This window comes from Diospyros lotus, chromosome 5 (genome assembly GCF_014633365.1).
Source record: "Diospyros lotus cultivar Yz01 chromosome 5, ASM1463336v1, whole genome shotgun sequence".
Lineage (NCBI taxonomy): Eukaryota > Viridiplantae > Streptophyta > Magnoliopsida > Ericales > Ebenaceae > Diospyros > Diospyros lotus.
In genome coordinates this window covers 1,774,932-1,799,771 of record NC_068342.1, presented here as the reverse complement: position 1 = coordinate 1,799,771, position 24,840 = coordinate 1,774,932, and the positions used below count along the sequence as shown (strand labels likewise).

Sequence of the window (24,840 nt, the reverse complement as noted above, 5' to 3'; positions counted from 1 at the left end):
TAACATAATAAGTGGGGAAAGAAACTATACCTATTATATATTCTTTTTAAGAAAATATATCTCTCAAAATTGAATCTCATCTGCCTCTAACAATTTACTTTTAAAAATTTAATTTGGCTACCTTTCCTTCATTTCTTTCTTTCTTTGAGAAGGGAGTGAAAAGGACATAAATGGGGGAGGGAGGCAGCTAACAAGCTAGCTAGCTGTGCTTTCTTCGAGGCTTTGGGGCCCCCTCTTGCTGCTGCAACAGAAGTCTTTCCCTTCCTCTCCTTTAATACATACATTGTGGGAGGGAACCAAAAGCAAAGCTACCTGCTACTGCTAGCTAGCCGCTGGGAACATTCCCCATCACTTTTAAATTTTTGTCCTCACTTAAAAGGGCCATAGAAGGAAGAAGGCACCTATATATATATATATATATATAATACTCATGCCGAGTGTTGTTTAGACAATTAATTCTGATACTTTTAGTGATATTTATATATTAATGTGATATAAAATATAATATATTAATATTACGAATATCTCTAAAAGTATCACAAAATGATAGTCTAAACAACATTTTCGAATATATATATGTATATATATTCTTCCCAACAAGGCATGAGATTCAAAAGGGATTTGTGGGCAAAATAATGTGCATAAAAAGACTTGCCCTTTGATCCCTAAAGGGTTCGATGACTTTACTTAATACACATCCGATGAACACTACTTGTTGATTTTAAAAAGAAAAAGAAGGAAAAAACCTTTTCTTCAACCTAATGTGATTAATTGTTGTATGTGGCATCCTATGCTTCATATCTACTCACTGAATTAAAAAAAAAAAAAAATGGGTAGGGTTCTTTAATTTGGATTTATAGAATTTTATTTATCAAAAATATAATCTGGGCATTCAAGTTTGATACTTATAATGATATTCTGTATTGATATTTTATATTATAAATTATATTAATACAAATGTATAAGACGTTAATATAGATTGTTGATAAAAATGTCAAATTTAAATGTCGGATAAGTATTTTTTTTAATTAATTTGTCTCTTATATATGAAGCAATGATTTTAGCATTTTGTGTTAAAGGACCTTTATAAGTAAATTGTGGGTAATGAAATAAATAAATTGTATAGATATTAGAAAAAAGATTAACCGGTTATTAATTTTTTAATACTAACTTTTTATAAAATTTTATTTTTTATTGTAATATATAAAATTTTCAGAAATAATTAATTTTTTAAACTTTTTTATGTCTTCGATAATTAATGTTATAATTAGCTTTAAGAATATCACTAATCATGATATTTCTAAATAATGTCCATAAAAACTAAAATAAGAAAAAAAAACACCTATATATCACTTTAGTCCATTAGATTTTTAATTTTTTGAAGAGACATTTTTTTATTTTTAAAATTACAAAAAAACCCAAAAAGACATCATACACACATACATATGTATTAATGAGAACCGTCGAAAAGGATAAAATTACCAAATTATCTTTGAGAGTGATGAATCACAACCTATCATATGTCCATATTTCAAGCAATAAGACAAAAATATTTGTCTTTTTATCCAACTTGAATTCAAAAGATAAATTATTGAAATTCAACTTACGGAATCTTAATCACGACACCTATATAAAAGATTCATCGTTATCTTAATTTGGTCTAACTAAGTCTTTGTTAGTTTAAAATAATTGAGCTCAAAAATCTCTAAAAAAAACTCCCCTTATATAAGAGTGAGAACCCAATAACTAAAACATTTAATTCATACCATTCAATATTCATTACATACTTATTGTTCATATTTTCTACTAACATAACTATCCAAAACCTAAATGGAAAAAATTAATGTTGCCCTTTACTAGAGATGCTACAAAAACCGACAAAAATCAGTCTTATCCATCATAATGTATTTTTTTTATTTTTGTTAGGATAGGGTAATTAAATATATATACGAAGAAAACAGCATAAGAATATGAATTAGACACTAGACAGCCTTTTTGAGACGTGCGTCAGTCTACTGAGACAAAGTTGACAAACATCACAAGTAACAATGAAAGAGAGAGAGGGAGAGAGAGAGAGAGAGAGGAGAGGGTAAGAAGCTGCTTTGGTGTGTTTGCTTTTATTGAAATCTTTCTGTACATTCTCTTTGCTCTTTTATATATTCTTTCTTACTGCTTGCTTGCTGGGTACATCCCACAATGGGGGCCATACTGAAAGAGAAAGATGGAATATTACAGAAAGAGTAGTAGCAGAGCGAGGAGCATCCCATCCCAATCCCATCCCATGAGCATGCTTTTCTTTATTTTCTTTTTTGTTCTAAATATAAAAGCTAGCATTTTTTAAGTCAACTTGACTACAAGTTTGATTGCTTAAGCTTTCAACCCTTTTTAGAAGCACTGATTTTGTCATAAAAAACTAACACATTAATTAATTAGCTAGAATGCCACCACTCACACACACACACACTCTATATATGTACATATCACCCATATCTTACTTGTTTAAACTTGATTACCAATTGAATTTTAGGATGTTCTACAGATACATATACTCCTCTCTCTCTCGAATATTCAAGAGATATCACCCCCCATTTTCTGTTTTATCGATACCCTTTCATAACTTAGAAGCCCACTCAATTTTTATTGCATTGGAAGTCCCTAACATTTTGAACCATGTTGTGTGTACGAGTACATCTCTCTATATGCTAGTTCACATTTTATGTATAAAAACAAAATGTCAAGTTCTTTAGTGTTAGCACTGAAGTCTCATAAAGGATATTGTCGATTTTATAAAAGATAGTTGGATATAACTAGAGAATATTAATATGAACTTGAAACTAAGCCCGACCTCATTAATGGAGAGAAAGACTCAGCTTAATTACTCATTTTACACAAATACTTCGTAAAGTTTAAGTTTATCTTCCTTCTCTAATTCTATCATAGAATAGAATATTATTAAATGATATGTTATTACGACACCTCTACAAATTAATATAAATGGTTCTAATAATATTTTATTCTACCAAATGCATATTAATTAATGAGATATTCAACTTAATTTGTAGGACATGAACATTTCTCTTTTTATAAAGGTTAGGAGTTCCTTTACACTTTTGGAAGCCAATTATTTTCTCCTTGCAAAGAGGTCAAGGGAGGGAATGATGTTGCCATGACTTCCCATTCACTACAATTAGGGCAACCATGCATGGATATATGTAATATTATGTGTACATACATACCTATACTATATTATGTAAATAGAAAAGGCATATTAATTATAAAATAATTTTTTAAAATATCTTTTATTCTTTAAAATAGGGTAAAATATCGAGATTTAATCTCAGGCTTTCTAAGTATAAAATATTTAATTTTATCGTTTTGTCAACTTTAACTTTCATCTAAATTTTATCTTAAAAAACATATAAAAATTGAACCACCACAACCCGTCACCTAATAAATTTTTATTTATATATATAAAGTTTTGATTTATTAAATAATGTTGTTTAGTTTATACTAAGAATGATGATATGACAACTCAAATAATAATTATATTTGAGTTGAGTCTTATATAATAAAATAGGTTATCAAATGGGAGGAATTTTATATAATAATTATATTTGAATTATTACCAATGTTATTTATAATAAATTAAGTAAAAAGATCAAAATTTATAAATATATATATATATATGTATGACAGCTATTATATATACTAAAGAGAAAAGGGTTCCAGTGAAATCATGATGCAATACATGATTGAATTAAAGTGGTTCAGAAAAGGGTTTGGCGATCCAATGCAAGAAGAAAAGAATATATATATATATATAGAGAGAGAGAGAGAGAGAGAGAGAGATCAGCAAAGTAAATGCATAACAACCTCAGAGAGAGAGAGGCGCATGCCATGGTTGCATTGCTCGCATGATAGAAGAGATGGAAGCTTTATTTTTCCACAGTACGCAGTTGATGAGAGTAATTAAATCTCTCAAAGATAAAAAGGGGACAAGTGGTCTAAAGTAACCGACTCAAAAAATATGGGACTAAACAGTACTAATTAACTGAGACCTTATTTATGGGTTGCATCACAAAAAATAATTCAGTCACACTCATATCTTTTCAGATTCAACTACATAAACCTTAAATTTTAGAGACGACGATATTCAGGATTTAAACTCGCTCATTAATATCCTCTTTCACTCATTTTTTAAAATTCGAATACTTAATTAATCATCAAAACTTATCTCGGAAGAAGAAAACTCCATGTTCACATAATGCAATAGATAATATATCTCGAGTCCCAATTCCTAACAATATAAGTAGTTTTGCTCATTATCCCACACATGCATATATATATATATATATGTTTTAAGTGAATAATTTCATAGTTATAAATTAAAGTTTGTAGGTCAAACGATGATAAAAGATGGTTGATTTGTTTGAGGCATTTGGTATTGGAGGTTCGTGAATATATGGATTATTTTGGCCTCCTGTAACTCGATGAACAAGTAGAAAGTTATTACAAATTGATGTCTTAAGGGGAGACAGCACAAGTTTTAATATTATTCATAATTTTGACATTATTATTGTTTGAATACAACAATAATATTTAAAGTCTTTTGAGAAATTTGTCTTCAAGTTTGTAAAATCTTATTGTAAGAATACCGTCAGAGGGGTCAGAGCCATCCTAACACAAATCTTCGATAATTAAATCAATATATGGTTGATTACTGAAAATTTACCAAACACTTGAAATCAGTAAAAATGACTTACTTAAGAGATATGGGTCCTGCTCTATTTATAGGGATGGTTTCCAAAAGAGGTAGGATTTGTTGTTGCTGTGGGAGAAGAATGACAAGTAGATAAGCCTTACTATTTGTTGAGAAATTTTTGAAGTAAACCATAAGAGATAGATTGCATGTTTCTTCGTGAGATACCTCGCGATCAATCACTCGGAAGACTCAGTCGAGGGAGATGTTTGTGACTCTCCTAGAAGGCTTTTTAGAAGCCGGCGTAGGGAGATGTTTGTCTCTCCTAGAAGGCTTTTTAGAAGTGGGCATACGTGAGGTGGTCTCTCGAAAACTCTTTCTCATTTAAGAGATTTTACTGAGTATTTTATTTTATTATTAGTTCGTTATATATTAATTTAAGATTTTATTAAATTTTTTAAATGAGAAATGACATGACATTCACAGGAGATGTACAATACATTTGTACTACTTCTTACTGATAAATTTCAACAACCATGTGGGTGAAGATCTCTATGTGAGACTCTTAGTTTGTGTATCAAAGGAAAGAAAGAGAGAGAGAGAGAGAGAGAGAGATTCATGTCATGTAGTGCAGTCACACTGTGAAAAGCCAAATAACAAGGGAACTGATCACTCTAGCTATCAGACAGACATATATATAATATATATTGGTGAAATTTGAAAACTCAGTTTGACAGACAGCCATGCCAGGATTTTTGTATGCAAGTGAGAAAAGGGAACCTACTTTTGCAGTGATTTTACGTATCATTTTACCAAGCTTCCATACTGCCCTCTTAATATCTCTTCCTTCTTCGGGCTCAGGTTATGAAAGAAGCAATCGAGAAGAATGCAATTTTATATGTCCATTCATTCAAGATAGCATCATTAATTCTCTTCTTCTTAAACTATATCTGAATCCGATTCAAATAAGAGATAAATCTTAAAAGCATAACTTATTAGGGATTTTATGTGTCGTTACCTTCGTATTTTAGTTTTTAGTTTTAAATTTATTTTTAATTTTATATTTTTAATCTTTGTTTTGAAATTGTAAAAAACACGTTATTTTTATCTGTAATACTTTCTGCGTTTTGAAAATTTTGAACTTATTTGTAATAAAATTATGTAAAATGAATTTTTATTATTTTTGAGTTTTTTTTATTTTCAAAAGTATGTTTTTGAAAATATGAAATTAAACACGTTTTTATTGTTTTAAAAAACTGAAAACAACCTGAAAATAGTAAAAAAAAAAAAAAAAAAACAAAATCTTAGGTTATGTTCTCTTTGTGTTTTAATTTTTACTTTTAAGTTTTGAATTCATTTTTATCTTTCTATTTTGGAAGTTTATTTCCAAAAAACTAAGAACGCGTTTTGTTTGTTATTTTGAAAAACTGTTTCTCAAAATAAAAATTTAGAAAGCGTGTTTTTTTTTAAATTTTGAGAATAATTTTTAATAATATTTTATTCAATAAATTTGATTATTTAATAATTTAGAAATATTTAATGTTAATATATTATTAAAAATATATATTTTTTAAAGTTAATGAATTTTGTAATATTTTTTTCATTATAATAATAAAATACAAATAAATAAATAAATATGTTTTAAATCTAGAGTTTGTTTTACATGAAAACACTCAAAATAATTTTTTATTGTTTTGAGTTTTTTTTTATAATTTTTTTTATTTTTAAAAATACATTTTTAAAAAAATATATATATATATATATATGTGTGTGTGTGTGTGTTTATGGCAGTAGCATGGTGGTAAGGCAAAGGTAGGTACGTTACATATAAATGTCAGAATGTTGGTAGGTTGTGGTGTGGAAGAATGCTCCCTCCTTTTTTGTTCTGTAAGGTCACTTTTCTTTGGGATAATTTGTGATGAATGAAACAACAATACGAGGTTTATTTTATTTTAATTTTTATTTAATTATTCATTTTTTTTATTTTTCTCAACTGGGTGCCCGCATTTTAGTTGCTTCATTGTTGTTTGGAGTGGCTTGCTTACACTAATAGTTCCAATTTCTTGATTAATTATTTTTGTATTAAGAAATAATAATAATAATAATAATAATAATAATAATAATAATAATATGAGTAATGCTAATAATTGTCTTAAATTTTAATAATACAAGTCTCCCTCTGGTTCAATTAAGGCTCCCTCACCCCACCCATTTAACCCCAGTTAACCATTTAAATTTAAAATTTATTTTATTTTTTATATTATATATATATACATATTAAATTCACTCATTTTTTTGTATGATAAATAGTTATACATATTTTTTAAATTAATTTTAAGTATTAAATAAAATTAAACTCAATTGAGATACAATTACTAAAATTAAAACATTTAAATAAATTAGCCACAATAATGTTTGAATTTTTTTTTTTTTGCTATTTGCCCTATATATATATATATATATATCAAACTGTTTGGTCTATTCATTTTAATATGTTTGGTCTATTCATTTTAATATGTTTGGAGTCATTAATTGATTATGCTTCATAGGACTTGGAATCCCTAGTCTCAGGAATTGAATTGTTTCTGACGAGTTGTTTCATATTAAATTGAAAGGATGGCGACTGATCGCATCTAGCAAGCTGCAGCAAATTCATTTATATGCATGCCTGCACAACACGCATGTGGTGTCTGGTGTTGTAATTGCTTGCAAGCCCTGTGGTCCGCACCCTTCTGATTCATTAACCATGCACATGATACACGAATTCAACATATTACTACTACACATAATGAAACCCCCATGGGCCTCATCTAAGTTGGGTCTCTTTCGACCACAACAACCCAAGCCCTGGCCTACTACTTGGTTTAGCTAGCTTTTGCTTAGATTGGATCGGGGATTCGGGAAACTCTTGGCTTTATGTTAGTTGTCCACTACCTATAACATAATCCCTCTTCTCTTCTCTTTTTATTCGGGTTTGGGACCAAAGCTGGGGAACCAACAGTTAGTTAACTGCAAATTGGATTAAGTGATTACAAAATGAGAATGTGAATTACAAATGTAATAAAAACTTACATACAGAGAACTAACTCTATACAACCTAATGTGACAACCGTTTCATAACAAAATTTAACTTCCCATTAGTGTTTTTCTTAACAAAATTTTACCTCTTCAGGAACATCTTTCTGAATTCGTCGTTGGATTTTGGCTTCTCATCTTCCCCTTCCTGCGCTTCCTCTGGTTTCTTTCTATTTTTGTCAGTCCATCCTAGGGGTCTGACGGCTCTTGGCACTGCAAACGTGTTCTTCCCCGTCAGCTGGATATTACCATCTCCCCGATGATTCGCCGACTGTGGCTGAGTTCCTGCACTACCCTTGGCTACAGTAGAAGAATTTTGGGAATCAGATTCCCCAACTGCACTGGGTGTTCCACTTGCATTCCCTGAAATTACACAGGGTAAGTGGAAAGCAGCAACTGAAAGCGTAGCTGACAGGGCAAGATAATAAGATTCTATAACCTGATTTCTTAATCACATTAACAGACAGTGAATTTACAGGGCAAGATAAATGAATCAATCCTTGCACTCCTTTTGCACAAACTTATCTCTAATTGGGGTCTACTACTTGAATCTAATTTGTCAATCATCTCTCTCTTGAACCAAATTTTTTTTTTTTTTTTTGGGGGGGGGGGGGTGGTGGGGTGGGGGGGCAAGTCTTCAACCATACAGGCTATTATATGAATCTACATATTATACATATATGCTTGCTTCGATCAAATTGACTTGTTTGATATCACTTAGTATTTTGCATTGAATTATTTTCAAATTGATTACTTGTGCCTCTTGTAGAAGTATGCATAGATATTAAACGTGTTTAATTATTCTGTATGAATTTCTGTATAGTCTTTAGATTGTTTCTATCTCTCAACATTTTTATGTTTCTCATATTATCTTCCACTTCCCTAAAACATTTTTATATGATAATTAATCCTATTACAGAATGAGTAAAACTGCCAGTGATGAGTATTTTGTTACTTCCCCCCTATCTCCACTATTGGGTATGAACCTCAAAATCTAAAACTCAAAGAATCTCCAAGGCTATGTTTGGATTAAGGGGATGAGGGGGGAAGTAAGGGTTTCAGAGAGGGAAGGAGAAAGAATCCTCTTATTTGGAACATATTTTAAAAGAAACGGGAAGAGAATTGGAGGGGACCTAATCCCCCTATGTCCTCTAAAATCTCATTCCTCCCAAGTCGAAGGGTATGGCAGGGGATGCAAATAAATATTATTGACTCTTTCTTTCCCTTTCATTTTCATTTGAACTCCCAAACAAGGGGGAAGAGAGTTCCCTTCTTTTTCTTCATTAAACATCCAAACAAGAGTGCGATTGACTCCTCTCTCCTTCCCTTCTCTTCCCTTTTTTTAATAAACCCTTCCATTCCCTCACCTCCAAAGCTCCCAAACACAGCCTTAAGGGCATCCTCAAAAGACAAGGCTCCCCTACTTTATGAGGGTCGGGGCGTCATATCTTTACATGACTTTCCTCTTGCTATTTTGCAAAGAGATTATTCACAATTTGAACTGACCTACCAGTCAGAGAGGCTAAGAAAGGACCTGTCTGATAATATATTAATTCAGTAATCAATCCTAAAACAGCCGTTAGAAAATCACAAAAAAAAAATGTTTACATAGGTCATAGGGTGTCAACAAACCTTGTTTAGGAAAAAGCATAAGAATACACTAAAATTAGAAAATACAATCAAATTATCATTTATCAATATGCTATTTTCCTAATTTGTGTTGATTTATTTTCCTAAAATCAATCCAAATCCCTAGATTTTGGTCCCCTCCAAAAAATTAGCAATACCAAAACAGTATTAGGATTAGAATTTATAAATAGTAAAAATATTAATAAAATGACAGAATTGGAAGAATAAATAGGAAAATATTAATAACAATATTATAAATTTTCTAATATTGTAAAAAAGAATTAAAATTTACAATCAATATCATTAATGACTTAACATTAATATTATAATATTAGCAATATCGTGAATATTATATTAGTAATAACAATCCTGCGATATTATCAATCTAAACTATTCACTATTTTAATATAATATAATTTAATATTCATAATAAATTGTTATCTCTAAAATTATAATATTAGTAATTTTATGAGTACTGTTTTGACAGTATTATTTTTATAAAAATGATCATATAATTATTAATTTTAATATTATAATAATAATATAATTATAACATGATATAATATTATAAGCGGTAATAAATGCAACTTGTTTTCAGATAATGTGCATTCCTTGTACCTTGTTTTTAATTTCTAGACAATTCTATTGATTAATTAAATGATTCAAAATATGATGCGTCAGCAAATAGAATTGGAGTCAAAAATAATGGCTAGCATTACCCTACATTATATAACAATTTAACACATGTTTTCTTAGTTATTTTGAGTCACATTTTTAATTTTCAAGATAAGAGATAAATTTCTATATTTAACAACTGAATGCATTTTTCAAATTTTCTATAGAAAAGAAAAATCAGGAAATAAAGTGAAACTGAAAAATATTTTCAGTAATTACATAGGCCCTTTTTATATACATACCATAACCTACTGTGCCTAAGAATTGTCTTTCTGATGATCCAAAAGTTTTCAGGAAAGGAATGTGCACGTGCAAAAACCCAGCACTGTTGTGACTGTAACTGGGTGAGTAGAAATCTCCATTGGCATAACACGGAAATAAAATGTTTCCCCATCAAAGGGAGAGGAAAAAACGAGAAGATTATGTAAGGAAGAAGAATACAAGCATACCATATTCCAACGGGGTGCTATGTCCAGCAGATTCTTTCTTTCTCCCCTGTTTTGGATCTGATCGCGCAATACTCAGTTTCTTGCCAAGAAACATTTTCCTGTTCTTTTCTAATGCAGCAATTAGGTGTGCATCAGAAGAGAAATCTACATATGCCAGTCCCTACAGAGTTGAGAAGGAGTACTGTGTTGAAATTGATTGGATTAAACAGTAATTAATACATATGCAACCGACAAAGCATGGGAATCAAAAACTTCACCAGTATCAAAAAGGCCTCCCCTCACCTTTTTACCCCAAGTACTTATTCTATACTAATATTTCAACAGTTCATTGCATATTCCCACAAATACAACGGTACACTTTATTTCTAGATCAACAAGAAGATCAAATATCACACTTTATTCAGACATGCACAATGCATAAGACAAAAGCCTCAATCACCATAATTGATGCTAGCAATAGAAAGAAGGCATTTGAAAAATCTCTGGCCTGGATATAAAAACATAACTGCATTTTTCATTGACAAACAACCCACTCATAATTGGAGCCATTATCATCAAATCCATGGCCAAAACTCAAGCTCCAAATCAACAATGACAATTGAACCACTTTTTATTCATTGTGGAAAAAAGGATTTCTTAAAGAGATGGCATCTGATAATGCTTCTATCACATGCTTTGTGTAATGACCATACCAATGGCCACAAAATGAAGAAAATGATATTTCAGCTCTAGTTCAAGGGGAATAAATGTAAAGACAGCGATTTTGGATAATAAGGGGTTCCCTTATACCTGCATAAACTACTACAAAACAATAAGGGATCAATGTTAAAGGGGAACAGAAGTGTCACGACACAGAAATTGCAAGAGAAATAACAATGAGAAGGTCAATGTCAGAGAGAGAGAGAGAGAGAAAAAAAAAAACTTTTTAAATAATGTTCCACAATTAATTGACTACAAAAGTGGTATGCTAAAACACCCACTAAAAAGTGAAGGACAATTAAAAACACAAGAGAACACTAACAGTTACCTGCTAAAATAATAGGAACATTTAAAATGCCACAACAATTATGCTAGCATGAACATTGCAATTGTGATTATTAGACATCATAAAGTAGCTTCCTATGTTGGGCAGTGTTCCAGTAAAAAGAAAGATAATATAACTAGGCAAATTGTAAATTTTTGCACACATCTTGAAATATGGTAGGTTTTCTTCCAAAACAAAGAATTTTACAACCCAATATGATCTTTTGGGGGGAAAATAAAATTAAGGAGAATGGAAACTTTGCATGAAAAAGAAATATAAAAAATTAAATGGCTATTATATACAAGAAAATACGATTGCATGATTAAATATAGACTATTATTTTTATCGGATCCCTAATCGTAAAAAGAAAATTGCTTTTAAGTACCTTAGATTCCAAAACTGAAAAACTGAACCTATACAAGTGTGCTGTTCCCCCCAATTGCATAACAGCATAGAGCATGTGGTGAAGCATGTTTCTTATAGTGAAGTAGGGTGAGTGCCCCAGAAATTTACATCATTTGTCAAACCATCCAGTGTAATACCCCGGGAGCCCAGAGAAGAATAGTATATATCGAGGATAGGCAAGGAAGGAAACAACACCAGCTAGATACCTTTTGGGCTGAATGTTGGCAAAGAACTCCCAAGTTAAGTGTGCTTGACCTGGGGTAATCCAAGGATGGGTGACCCCCTGATAAGTTTGTGTAGGCCCATTAAGGTAAGTTGTCCCGATCCTTCCTATCGCTCGATGCAGGATGTTACATCCAAACTGCCATGTAACTAGAGTCTTTTCTAAGTTAGGCTTCACACAAAGAGAAGCACAGCTTTTAGGGCAGAGCAGAAGCTCCAAAAATTGCGTCTTACTTATGTCCTGAGTTAAGAGGTAACACCACCCAAACCTCAGTTATGAGGTCTAAATGTGGTATACCAACTTAAAACACCAGACAAGTTTCTATTAAAAGCTAATTTAAAGATTGCCAGCTCTCTCTTGTTGCTATTTGCGAACAAACATAGATGAAGAGAGAGGAAGATAAAATGAAGGAACATGGACCTGTCTGGATATATTTGTCCAAACATTTATAGAGAGAGATGGAGACAGCCATACCCTTGATTTTCCTGTGTACTTGTCCTTTAAAATGCGAATACCAACCACTCCACCAGTATCACTGAAGAAACCACGCAGATCATCATAAGTTGCCTGCACAAGTTATCAATAGATGATTTAGTGGTCATACAAATGGCAACCTGTTTGTGTTTAAGATATGCAGGTGCACGGAAAAGAGCACGATGCTCAAAGCAGATGGAAGTGGCAGTAGATAAACAGACCTTAAGGCTAAGGTTTGATATAAAAGCAGTGCACTGGTCATTGTACTTGTGTTTTTCAGGGATAAAATCTTTCTTCTCTTTTTCATGTATAGTGCTAGTTTTGACATCATGGACTGGGAAACTTTCAATTTTATTAGCTTCAACCAAGTCCTCTGGAGCCTTATCCCTTTCACGTGCTTTTGTGATGTTTGACACTGTATCTCTCTGTCGCTTAGCTGTTGGTTGTTCATCAGCTATATTTTGGCCCTGCCTTTTCCTTTCCCGTGCACTTTTCTTGGAGGGCTCTCTCAGATTATTTATTGTGTCAATGTTTTTACTCTCCTGCTGCAACCTGAACAACTGCAGTTCTTCTAAACGAGGAGTCACCTGCTAAGTTAGGAACAAATAAAAGCATCACTAGCCAATTGTTTGATCCTGTAGTTCCCCTACAGATTTCAAGTAATTTTCTATGCATTTACTGTGCTAGGGATGCAAAAATTATAAACAGTAAACACCAAAATGGTTGCAAATAGGGTATTGATAATTTCAACCTGATTTGCAGTTTTTTTGTGGTACAGATACAGGTACATAATATGGCATTTTCTTCCATACACGATATGAGGGGTAGACTTAGTTGGAGTGCTATTTGGGGCTCACAGTTCAATTTGATGCAGGTCATTTAGACATGCACACAAATTCAAAAAGACAATTCTAACAGTTAATTAAATTGAGAACAAATTGAAGAGTTTTTATTTTTATTTTGCCAGTGTGTTAATTTTACATCCCTAGCTTTAGGTTACTTTAAATTTAGCACCTAGAAAATTCTCTTAAGAATTGTCTTCAATTTCTTTAATCACGTGTCCTCTAAAACAGGGTCTGTATATGTTTCCATCCACTGTGCAAATGTGCAAAGGCACCAAAATCAGGATTGCAGGATTCAAATCAGAGTTCTGTGGGGTGCCCTGCAATCCGTTAACGAATTAACATGCACAAGCACAACAATGGAATTCCAAGGATCACTAATCTAGGTCAGGATTGATGAACATTACAGGCAGAATGGTGCTATCAAATCAATAACATATAAGTTCAGAGCCTGATTGCACATTCTTTTCTCGTCTGCCAGACGTGGGTTCATCTATTCTCAGAAATAGAGAACATGGATCAAGGACAGTTGTGGATGAATAGCAGTTGATGGGAAATCCAACAGACAAGTAAACTATCCAGCTTATTGGATCATGACCAAATGTTATTTAATTGGGTCAACTAAACAAATTCCCCATCTTATAGATAAATCAAAGACAATGATGTTTGACATATCCGTAAAGTAACAGTGGCAGCTGTTTTTTACTTTCCAGAAGTTCTTTATATTCCCTTACATATCAAGATCATTTTTCTAGATAATAGGCAGCTTTTAAGGCCATAGGAGGCATGCAGCTACTGTAAATTTCAATAGTATCAGTACCACGCCTAATTAGGTATTTTCCACATGCATGTGTATGAGACACAGTTTAGCCATTGCAATGCAATAATTCATGAAATAAAATGAACTTATCTGCTAAATTGGATATTAAGAACCAAAAATGAAGCAGCAGCAGGAAACAATACCTTCTGTAAAGCATAATCAAAATCTTCCAGTGTGCCAAATTCCCTCTCAAAGCATAACCACAAATGGCATATGTCCTGAATGACAATGTTTTTTAGGAAAAGAAGGCATCATCTAATCCAAAAGGCAGTACTCAGTAACTAAATAAACCTCCTGCAAACCCAAAAGCACTAGACAGTACACAAAATAAGATCAGCAGTGGTATCACTGGCACCAACATGAGGACAGATTAACACACAACTTTCTGGGTCAAAAACAAGGAGAAAGAAACTGAAAACTAACCAGCCTAAAATCACAAATCAAGTCAACAAAGAAGAACAAGGGAAAACAATTACTCAACACCCCCACCCATCTTCATTTTGACTTGCAATTCCGAAAAATAACAGGAAAAAAAAAACCAATAATACAAACTAGTTTTCTCTCAAAAAGGTGGGATTCAAAAATCAAGTTGGGTTGAGATAATGAAAAAACATGTATTGTGGTTTAGTTAAAATTCTGGACTTCAATAGTGTTATCCCAGTCTTCCACTTCACTTATTCAAACACTCAACCCTCAAGAGTAATAGGAAACTCTCCACACACGAAAGAGAAAACAGAATAAGAAATTATAGACAATAGATGGACACACACAAGAAGACACAGAATTTATCTTGGTTCAGTTCCCTTGAATCCAGACTGCGTTAGGCCTCTTCTCCACTATCTTGAATCACAAGAATGATTACATGCACTGCAGAACACTCTCTCACTTCCCTAACCTCAGGCAATACAGAGTTAACACAAGATTACAAAGCATTCAACAGCTTTGCTCTCACACAGCACATACTCGCATGACTCTCTCAAGATAGGATCAAAAAACAGAATGAGAATGAATGACCCCCGACCCCCTATTTATTGAACATAAGAGGCGGACCAAACAAGACATAACTGGCCGTTACAACCTTGGCTGTTAAAACTAACCAACTAACAGAAAAACTAACTAATGAAATACCGAATACATCCTTGACATAAATGCCCTCCCAAGACTCTCTAGCTAATCTAATACAAATGATTTAACAAATAACATAAATAGTTGAAACATGCCAAACATTTTTAACTTATGAAGTTCACTGTAGTTTACTGCTTTGCCCTGTAAAAAAGCCCAAAACTTCAGCGCCACTTGATGCACTCAAGTAGACATGCACAATATCTTTAAACCCAAATGGACTAAATAACTAAATATTCTAGTAGAATAGTATTGGTTGGATTCTCAAGTTAACTATTTTTAAACCCAAAATCAACCCGAACTAATTTGGAACCAAACTCAAAACCTAACAAAATTTGATTGTTCAGTTGTATTTTTTTTTTCATTTGCATGTTACTGAATTGGAGCTTCTACAGGGTCTCCCTATAGTTTAGGGCTTTGAAAGGTAGTAAGAATATCAAGCTACTTTTGTTAGATTTAGTTCTTTCAAGGTGGAGAGCAGTACTAGGATTTGGTTTAGTTGGATGACTGGTGTGGCCATAGGCCTCCTCTGTGTGAGTGTTCCAGATTTCTTTTGGTAATTTCTTGTGGTTCCCTCTTTTAGGCTTAACTTGTTTGATTGTGGATTCAACTCCTTGAGAACTTTGTCTGATTTGTTGCATCATGCATGATAATGCTCCCTTGTAAGTAAGTTGGTTTCTTTTGTATAGGATTCCACCCCTTTTGCCAGTTCTTTCTAATATAACATAATGGTACTAATCTCAATTTGGCATACTATAATTCTTAACCTCCATTGGTCGCATCATGGATAAAGTAATGACAGGAAAATAATAAGTAGCAGACCTCCGAGCCTGTCCCTGGAAATCTTTTACTGTAACATCTCCGGTAAAGCGATCTAGCTTCACTAATGTTGCCCATTTCAATCTCCATAGCTATATAACCTTGCCAGGCTTCTAATGCAGAGCCACTACACAATAAACAGATTGGGACAGTTGAACACTTAGCTACAAACAGAAAACAACATGGAATTCACAGAAGGCAAAAAGGGATGACCAAACCTGTTTTTAAGTAAGCTCTCCCAGACTCCACGAGCTGCAACTAAATCATTTCCCAACTTTGACTCCAACCGTGCCCAATAAGAATGCATTCGCAATAAAGCATCTGTGCCCTTGAGGTGGGGTGATAAGTAATCAAATGCATGCTGGAACAAACAACAAACATATAAGAACATAAAGGGGAAGAAACAGCTTAATGAGCGTGCACAAAATTTATGCACAGCAGATAAATGAATATGGAATTCAGTATATTTTGCAAAGCAGAGACCTTGTTATATTAAAACAGGAAACTGCCATCACATAAATTGCAGAAGATGTCTTGGAGATACTCAAAGTTAATAAATCTGAGATTATTTAAGCTGAACTGCAGAACAACTCTTTTCAGGTGCTACTTCTTGTCCTGGAGAAGGGAGTTTTTATTATGAAAGCTACCAGAGGATGAGGATCATAGATGCCAAGCAGTTGAGACATACTAATTCATAAACGGCTATATTTTTTCAGTAGGAAAGCAATGTATACCTGAACAAAGATATGGCATTTTAGGCATTAAATATGACAACAGAAGCCATACATTTGTAGGAGACATTTCTTAGGGAAGACATACTCCTAAAGAGCACAGATAACACATGCCACATATACACCAAAACATGGGCATATCAATTGGTTAAAGAAATCAGCACGTGATGCTTTGGATACATGGGAACAAATAACTAAATGTTTATGAATATACATGAAAACACCATTAAGGATGGAATAAACCAAGAAATAGGTTGTGTGCGGGTGGCTTGAAGGAATTATAAGGGTTTTGGAATAAATACAAGAATAAAATGACTACTAGTGGATAATTGTAAATAGCTTAAGAGAGCGGAACAAAATCATATTTTCAGGTGCAACACCTGAGGTAAATAGCCAGGATCATCTGCAGAACAAGACAGCATTATTCTGGAGTTCTTCCCTCACACTATTAATCAAATTGCATAAAAGGAATCATTCTCACAAAACCAAGAGAAGACTTTTTTTTACCCTAATATGCCAGTTATATGCTCCAGTTCACTTGCCTTCATGTTTTAGGCATTTTTCACCACAAGAGAAAGCCCGCAAAAGAATATGCAGATGACTTAAGAAAATATATGTGGGAGATATGGCATTATATCGAAAGAGCTCCTGAAGGGTTGCAAGTTGCATGGGCTTAGGTGCCTATGCGCAAGCAAAGGAAGTATCCTGAATAGCATCATCATAATGCCTCAAAAGGTATTCAAATAAACAGAACCAGAACAGCAGTGCAAAAAAATAACATTTTCAGATGACCATTAGAAAGCATGCATACTTGATGAACTCCAAGTCCAACAACAGTGGAAAATATAGCAAGTCTGGTGGCCAGAATATTACATCAAGTTGCATATTGCCAACAAACCTGAAATGTCTCCCTTATTAGTGCATAATCCAACGCATCCCCTGCTTCACCAGCTTGTGATATTCTTCGCCTTATGCCATCAACCCTAGTGAGAAATATATCCAAGTACTGGAAAAAAAAGGTTGAACTGTCATTCAAAACAACATATTCCCACAAGATTCAGCAGTATTTTGCAGAACAACATCAAGGCTAAGACAAGTACAGTGATTGAACAAAACAAAGTAGATTCCAATTTCCATCTAATTTCATAGTCTAACAAAAAAGGGGGAAAAAATACCATCAGACTACAAGGATGGTCAATGGTGTGAATTTAATCAAAAACTTGATAAGCTATCTATTATAAACGATGCATCATAATAATGATTATTAAAAGTTCCACCAAATAATTTGATGCCGTCTAGCAACCTAGATATAAGGAAATCCATCTTTTCCCTCTCCTCAAGTCTTCTTTACAATTTTGAGCCTTTTGTTTTTGATAGATAAAAGTTTCATATCAAATCACTTTATATCCCCCCACCTATGCCACAAGAATTGGGTACAAGTGTCAGTATCAGCCCCAACCACCTGTAGATCCAACTCATTAATGGCATCTCCTTCCCTCTGACAAGAGCTCAATATTAATGCCAGTAAAGATCCCGCTCTGCTAACCACTGCAAAGCTACACCTTCAACCAACCTTTTCCCTAATTCAGCAATCCACCACCACCCTCCTCACACCTGACCATTGCAGTCCATAGCATGACATAAGCATCTCTGTCCAAAATTTCACTATTTCTTTTCTAAACCTTCAATCTCTCACAACACCCTCCTGCCTTCTCCACTTGCTCTTCCAGGCACCCAAATCAGCAACTGCCAATTGATGAAGTAAGTTGTCATTTGCCTCTTCTCACATTATCATTCCCACCACATAGCAAGCCTTGTTTCAGCTAACCCTCAATCCTATTTATTTCTCCTTGCAACCCGACAACCCATTTCAACTCCCCACTCCAGCCCCCAATGGCAGCAATAAAAATACCATGATTCGTACCTTAAGAGTAAAGGCCCAGCCTATCCACTGGAGCAGTTGGGACACTTTTCTTTTCTACAGTTGAAACTCCACCGTCTTTGTTTCTCTTTCTATAAGAGATCTTCATGATAGATCAACTTACCCCCCTCCCCCAACCCCTCTTCCTGGGATTTCAATAAAACCAGTTGAAATGATTATAAGATAAAGACCATGGAGTAAACTGGAGAAAGAAATCTTATGGCATTATTCAACAGAACTTGCTGCTTCTTCAGAAGGCCCAAATAAGCACACCTTTTCACCGTATCAGTCCTGTTACAATAAGTAGAATCAAATGTACAACTGGTAGAAAGGACCAATAAATTCCTAATATTATCTTTGCCCCTATTTGATTCACCTGCATAATTAGGTTCATCTCCATTTCTGAAACTATTTCTCCTGTCTAACCTACAATGCTTAATCAGGGTGAACTATCCAGCTAGGAGTGACTCGACCATAAAAGCGCCAACCTACAGCCTAATCCAAGCCACACCCTCTTTCAAGAATCAACTAGCCACCTCATAAATCCAAAAGGCCCCGTGACCTGATAATTGCCTTGTGCCCCAATCCTGAAGCCACACCCTTCCATGCCCAAAAAATAAAAAAGGTTCTCCTCACCCACTTCCCTCATAGAGGTTGTGAGGCCTATTTGCAACTACAAAGCAACCTCATATCTCAATCTACATAATATTTTACCTTGGCGTTCCTTTCTAGTTTGATTCTTATGTAAAACATGCTTCATGTCAGCCATTGCCTCATCAACCTTTACAATGGCTCCAACTTCGTCTCCAATTGCCTCAAAATAACCTCCGTGTTCCACAAATGAGCAAGGACCCACATTGCTTTTACCCATGCATATTGTGCACCAAGTGCAACATGCAAATACACCTCTCACCAATAAATCACAGGCAAAATTTCCTAAAAGCACCACCTCAGATCTCTAATGCACTAGGATCTTCTAAAGATGGAATAATTGAATAAATAACAAAAGTTCTTAAGATCCAGAATCTCTATATGTACCAACACTTTCTACAATCAGTCATTTCATTCCATTCTCGATTCTATATGTACCAACACTTTCTACAATCAGTCATTTCATTCCATTCTCTCATGTTTCCACCCATTAGCTTCCACCACAGGAGACTCCAGAGTCCAGACCACCCATACTTCCCACCAAGCAATGACTCCTAAATTTACAATTCAACACAAGAGGAAGATTTAAACAACTGCACACCCTCAGATTGATGCCACTGGCAGCGAGTATCTAGGCTGATCCTCCAGTTACATCCACAACCACCTCAATCAAAATCAACAATAGAGTACCCAGCGATCCAAAGTTCCAAACCTATCTCCAGATCTTGTTAAACAAGCAAATGCCAGTGCCAACCTAACAGAGAAGACCCCATCAACTTCACAAACTTCCTCCCTCCACATAATTCAGAACCTCTCAACCCTCCCCACTTCCTAAAGCTTCTAAATCTACATTTTCCATAGTTGTTTTGCCTTCTTCAACTTCAAACCCAACAAACACAAACCCTTAACAGAGTCAGCGCCTGCAACAAATCTCCCCTATCTCCACCATATGATGACACAACCATTCTCTTGAATGGACCAAATATGTTGTCTTAGCCCACTGAACAATCCACTCAGAGATCATCATCTCTCTTCTTACAAAAACAAATTGTTGCTACAACATAAATGTGTTATAAAGACAAAGGATGCAAAAAAGAGTGAAAAAGCAGAAATTTTCTATTTGCAATGTTAATAACTACATAATTGAGTGAAAGAATTATGTCCATACCTCCTCAAAGCTAGAAAAAGTACACAACAATGACCTTTCAAATGCCTGAAACATTTGGAAATTAAATAAGTAGCCAGACAATAAAGCTAAGAAAATCTCAAATGCATAACTTAGAAGGTGAGAGGAGATATCGAAGCACGCTAATCAAAATTATTTAAGTAAAGGAACTACATAAAAGCCGGAGAGACAGTAGTAATTGCTTTCATTGACCCTTTTTTGGTTTTGGGAGCAAGCTTGGCTCAAGTGAATCATATGGAATCCAGGCACACCCCCCCCCCCCCCCCCCCCCCCCCCCCCAAAAAAAAAAAAAGAGAGCCTAATTAGGACCAAGAATTGTGGTGTTAGTGCATATAACACATGAGCACAAATAAGAGACTTGGTAGATTATTAAAAAGAGAACTCAAAAGTATGTAACTACAAGAACGCCTAGGAGAAAAAATAGTTTTGCAAACAACATAACAGAACAAGATAAAGAAAGTATTAAAGATCCCAAAAGGGCAGAAATTCCCCATCCCTGCTCGAAAGGTACATAACACATGCCATCTAAAAAAACATATAATGTTTGATAAATTCTCTTTTTTGGGGATAAATCATACCATCTATACTTGTTTAAAAGTTACCAAGTTCTGTGTCTCATTTACTATGAACTGTTTTCATGCATGACACAGCAACTGCCTCTAAACAAGGAAGTATTTTCTTTTGCGTGTGTGTGTGTATCAGCAAGATAATTATCATTGTTTAGAACAGTCAAGCATCGGGGAGTTTCGAAGAAACTAAGATGATAGATCATTCTATATCCTTATCAAGAGAATCAAATGAAAACTTGTTCAGTAAATAGGCACCCAGGAGAAAGGGTAATTAGAGTCACATACCAAAGCAATCTCTTTCTCAGAAGCATGGCATCTTTCAAGGGACAGCAAGTATCGTACCCAAAGTTCTCCAACCCAGGGGCAGTTTTTCGTGGCCCTGGAATAAACATCCTTTATAATACTACCAACCTGGCACAGGAAAACTGATAATCACCTAACTGAAACTGCTAAAACAAAGCACAACAGAAGGCAAGATAAAGGCCAACCTTTAAGGTTCTGTCAAGATATCGAGTATAATCAAGCCAGAGATCATTAGATATAGGAAATTCGGTTACGGCACGTTCATAGAGAATTTGAACCCGAGCTGGGCCTCCAGAAGATTGTTCAAATTTCAGATAGGCCTGCAATAACATCACACCGGCATTATTTCTAGAATAGTGTATGATAACAGACAACACACATCAAATAGGACCAATATGCTATTATCAAAAAGAAAGTTTAGGTAGAAAGTAACTTAGCACCCATCAAACAGGACCAATGCACTACAATCAAAAAGAGCATTTAGGCAGATAGCACCTTCTGATTAATGGAGCATAATCAATACAGAACTACAAGTTTATACCCAGTTAGATCTAGAAACAAATCTATATATATTGAATAAAGGATATGGCTCTGGGAACGAGGAACAAAATTTCATTTTTTTTCTGTTAGGATTAGGAGCTCTTAGAAAATCAATCAATACTTCTTGTTTGCCAATTCTCTCAACACTCCTCACCCGAAATCAACCCACAACAGAAAAATATAAACTGGAAATGAAAGAACAGAATTAAACAAAGAAATAACAAAAAGATACAACCAAACCAAACAATAGGCACAAGATATATCCTGGTTCGAACTGATCAAAGATCAGTCCTACATCCAGCCGCAAATCCTGAGAGCAATCCACTAGAAATCGATGAAAACAGATTACAAGAACCCTCCACTCTCTATCACACAAGTACACTGCCCTCTCACAGAGATTACAAAGACTCTTTATCTCAAAGCCTTTTCTCTCCTCTCGGCAATTTCACTTGTATTCAGAGACAGAATTGAATGAATGATTTGTTATGTCCGACTGCCTACCAACGACTTCTATTTATAGACCATATGGGCGTTAATTACAAAGTCTAATATTTAGCCTACACAAAGACTAAAATAACCTTCATAATAAAACATCTAAGTTATCTATATTCTAACTTAGAATTCCAGTCGCATTCACTCTCCAAACGAGTTCTACTGTCTTCTTTATCTTCTAGACAGATTAATTCATGCAAAAATCCAACATTTTCCACAGCCAGGTCTGCAATGCTTCAACTAACTGGATAAAAAAATGAAATTAAAACTCAAATTCCCCACTGAAACAGGCAAAACACTCCAAAACATCTGAAAGCAGGCACTAGTTTCAGCAATTCAAGGAATTTCAAACAATAGTTATTCTCATTACAAAAATATATTAAGGCAACAATACCTATAACAACAATCACAAGCCTTAATACTACGATGTGGGTTGGCTACATGAATTCTAGACCTCTAGTCATCTCTATCCATAGTAACATCCTCAGTAAGGTCATTATATCCTCTTGAAGGTTTTTTTTTTTTTTTAGGTGGGGTCACCAAATGGCATTTAAATTCCTACCCAAATCCATCTTCCCAATTTCTTGGCCATCAAAGTAGGGACAGTGACCCAACAACACCATGCAATAAAAGGCTGTCATGTACCTAGGGTTTACCTAGGTTTTTGATAGGAAATTAAGGGAAATCAGAGGAGGAATCAGACTGAGGGGAAGGGCATTGCAGCAAGAAATGGGGGGAAGAATTATAGACAGAACAGCAAGGAGAGGGAAAACAGAGGGAGCAAGAGAGAAATTAGAGAATTCATTCAACAATTCAAAAACATATCCTTATCAACCCCAGCAGTGGCTTATATAGCCTAACAGCCTCCCACATGCACCCATGTGCATAACAAGCCTAACTAAGGTGTGCTGGAACATTCCTCCAGCTAGCAGCGTGCTAACGTGACAAAGGCTAGGCAGCATCCTTTCATTCTTATAAAATTTACCACTTATTTAAGTATTGCCATCTCCATTCTGCCAATTGCTAATGGAATCTTTTGATGATTGAATCAAAGACATGTTCCCACAAAGGAGGAGCTCAAATATAGGCCATGATAACCAACCACAAGCTATCCACTTAAAACCCCATAAGAAAGGTTAAACCCTTTATAAGTTTATCAACTAAAGAAGATAGTGTGTTGCCTAGCCCCATCCCTACTATCAAAGAACTAAACTAACCATTCACTCTCTGATATTTTCTCCAAGAAGTCCATGAAGCAGAAGGTAAACTAAAACAAGGTCCAATAAAGTCCCCACTCACAAACCATCCTCCCCTCCCCCTCTTAGCAAAGGGGGGGAAAAAAAGTGGTGTATGACTCCCCATCGCCAACTCATACGATCTTTTATACAATCTACCTTATACAAACCACTGCCTTTCAAAGTTTAAAATGCCTACCAATACACCATCAGCCTAGGATTCATCCCCATAGCTCTTCAAACAACCTCCACAAATAAATCCTCCACCAACACCTCCCAACAGAACCACCCATCATAGCCCAAACTAGATCTTAAAAAATTCAACTGAACAGCCTCTCACACTACAAACCTGATACCTTACCTAGAAGAACACAAAAGAAGATGGTGAACTAAGTCATAGCACCTCTACCAATTACTCACCAGTGGCATCTTGCAACTTGATGGGTTGTATTGAAGGTTGACAAACCCTACATTTCTCGAGTACTATTTGACTAAAAAGAAATTCCAAGATATGAAACTCAAGATTAAGCATAAGCCACAAAAGCTTTGAAAATATATTAGGAAATTTTAATAGTTCAAAACTAAATTTTGGCAACATTACAATTACAAAATTGACTCAATGCCTACTACATTATATAGAAACAGAACCTCCACATGTGATCGTTGTTTTTTTACAATTTTTCTCCCCAAAAATGATGAGCATTTCATAAAATAGTATTTTACAACTTCCCATTCACGGAGGACAATGCAATTCACCTTTGGATGCCCCCCCCCCCCCCCCTTTTTAAGGAGTTCCAAGGAGGGACTAACAGAGAAACAGAAAACAATTGGAATAGGAAGTGGGAAATGAGTTGTTATAATAGAGAAGAATGACTCATTTCTTCAATAGAGTCACTAGGTAATGAAGAGAATGATAGGTGGTTAAACAAGATCAATATTATACAAAAAGAACATAA

At 34.4% G+C, this 24,840-nt stretch overlaps 1 protein-coding gene across 3 annotated transcripts in view; it reads right to left on the bottom strand.

Annotated features, from left to right (window-relative positions):
* Window positions 1-7,700: 7,700 nt before the first annotated feature.
* LOC127801673 (uncharacterized) overlaps window positions 7,701-24,840 on the bottom strand; it is a 30,632-nt gene continuing 13,492 nt past the window's right edge. The window contains exons 6-16 of one of the 3 annotated variants that reach the window (XM_052336994.1): window positions 21,803-21,937; window positions 21,600-21,725; window positions 20,728-20,772; window positions 17,886-17,993; window positions 16,475-16,617; window positions 16,260-16,383; window positions 14,459-14,533; window positions 12,875-13,243; window positions 12,654-12,746; window positions 10,528-10,687; window positions 7,701-8,137 (exon numbers count right to left, since the gene is read on the bottom strand). In XM_052336994.1, coding sequence (XP_052192954.1) covers window positions 7,860-8,137; window positions 10,528-10,687; window positions 12,654-12,746; window positions 12,875-13,243; window positions 14,459-14,533; window positions 16,260-16,383; window positions 16,475-16,617; window positions 17,886-17,993; window positions 20,728-20,772; window positions 21,600-21,725; window positions 21,803-21,937 — 1,656 coding nt within the window. In that variant the 3' untranslated portion in view covers window positions 7,701-7,859. The other 2 variants (XM_052336995.1, XM_052336996.1) reach the window with 2 other exon arrangements.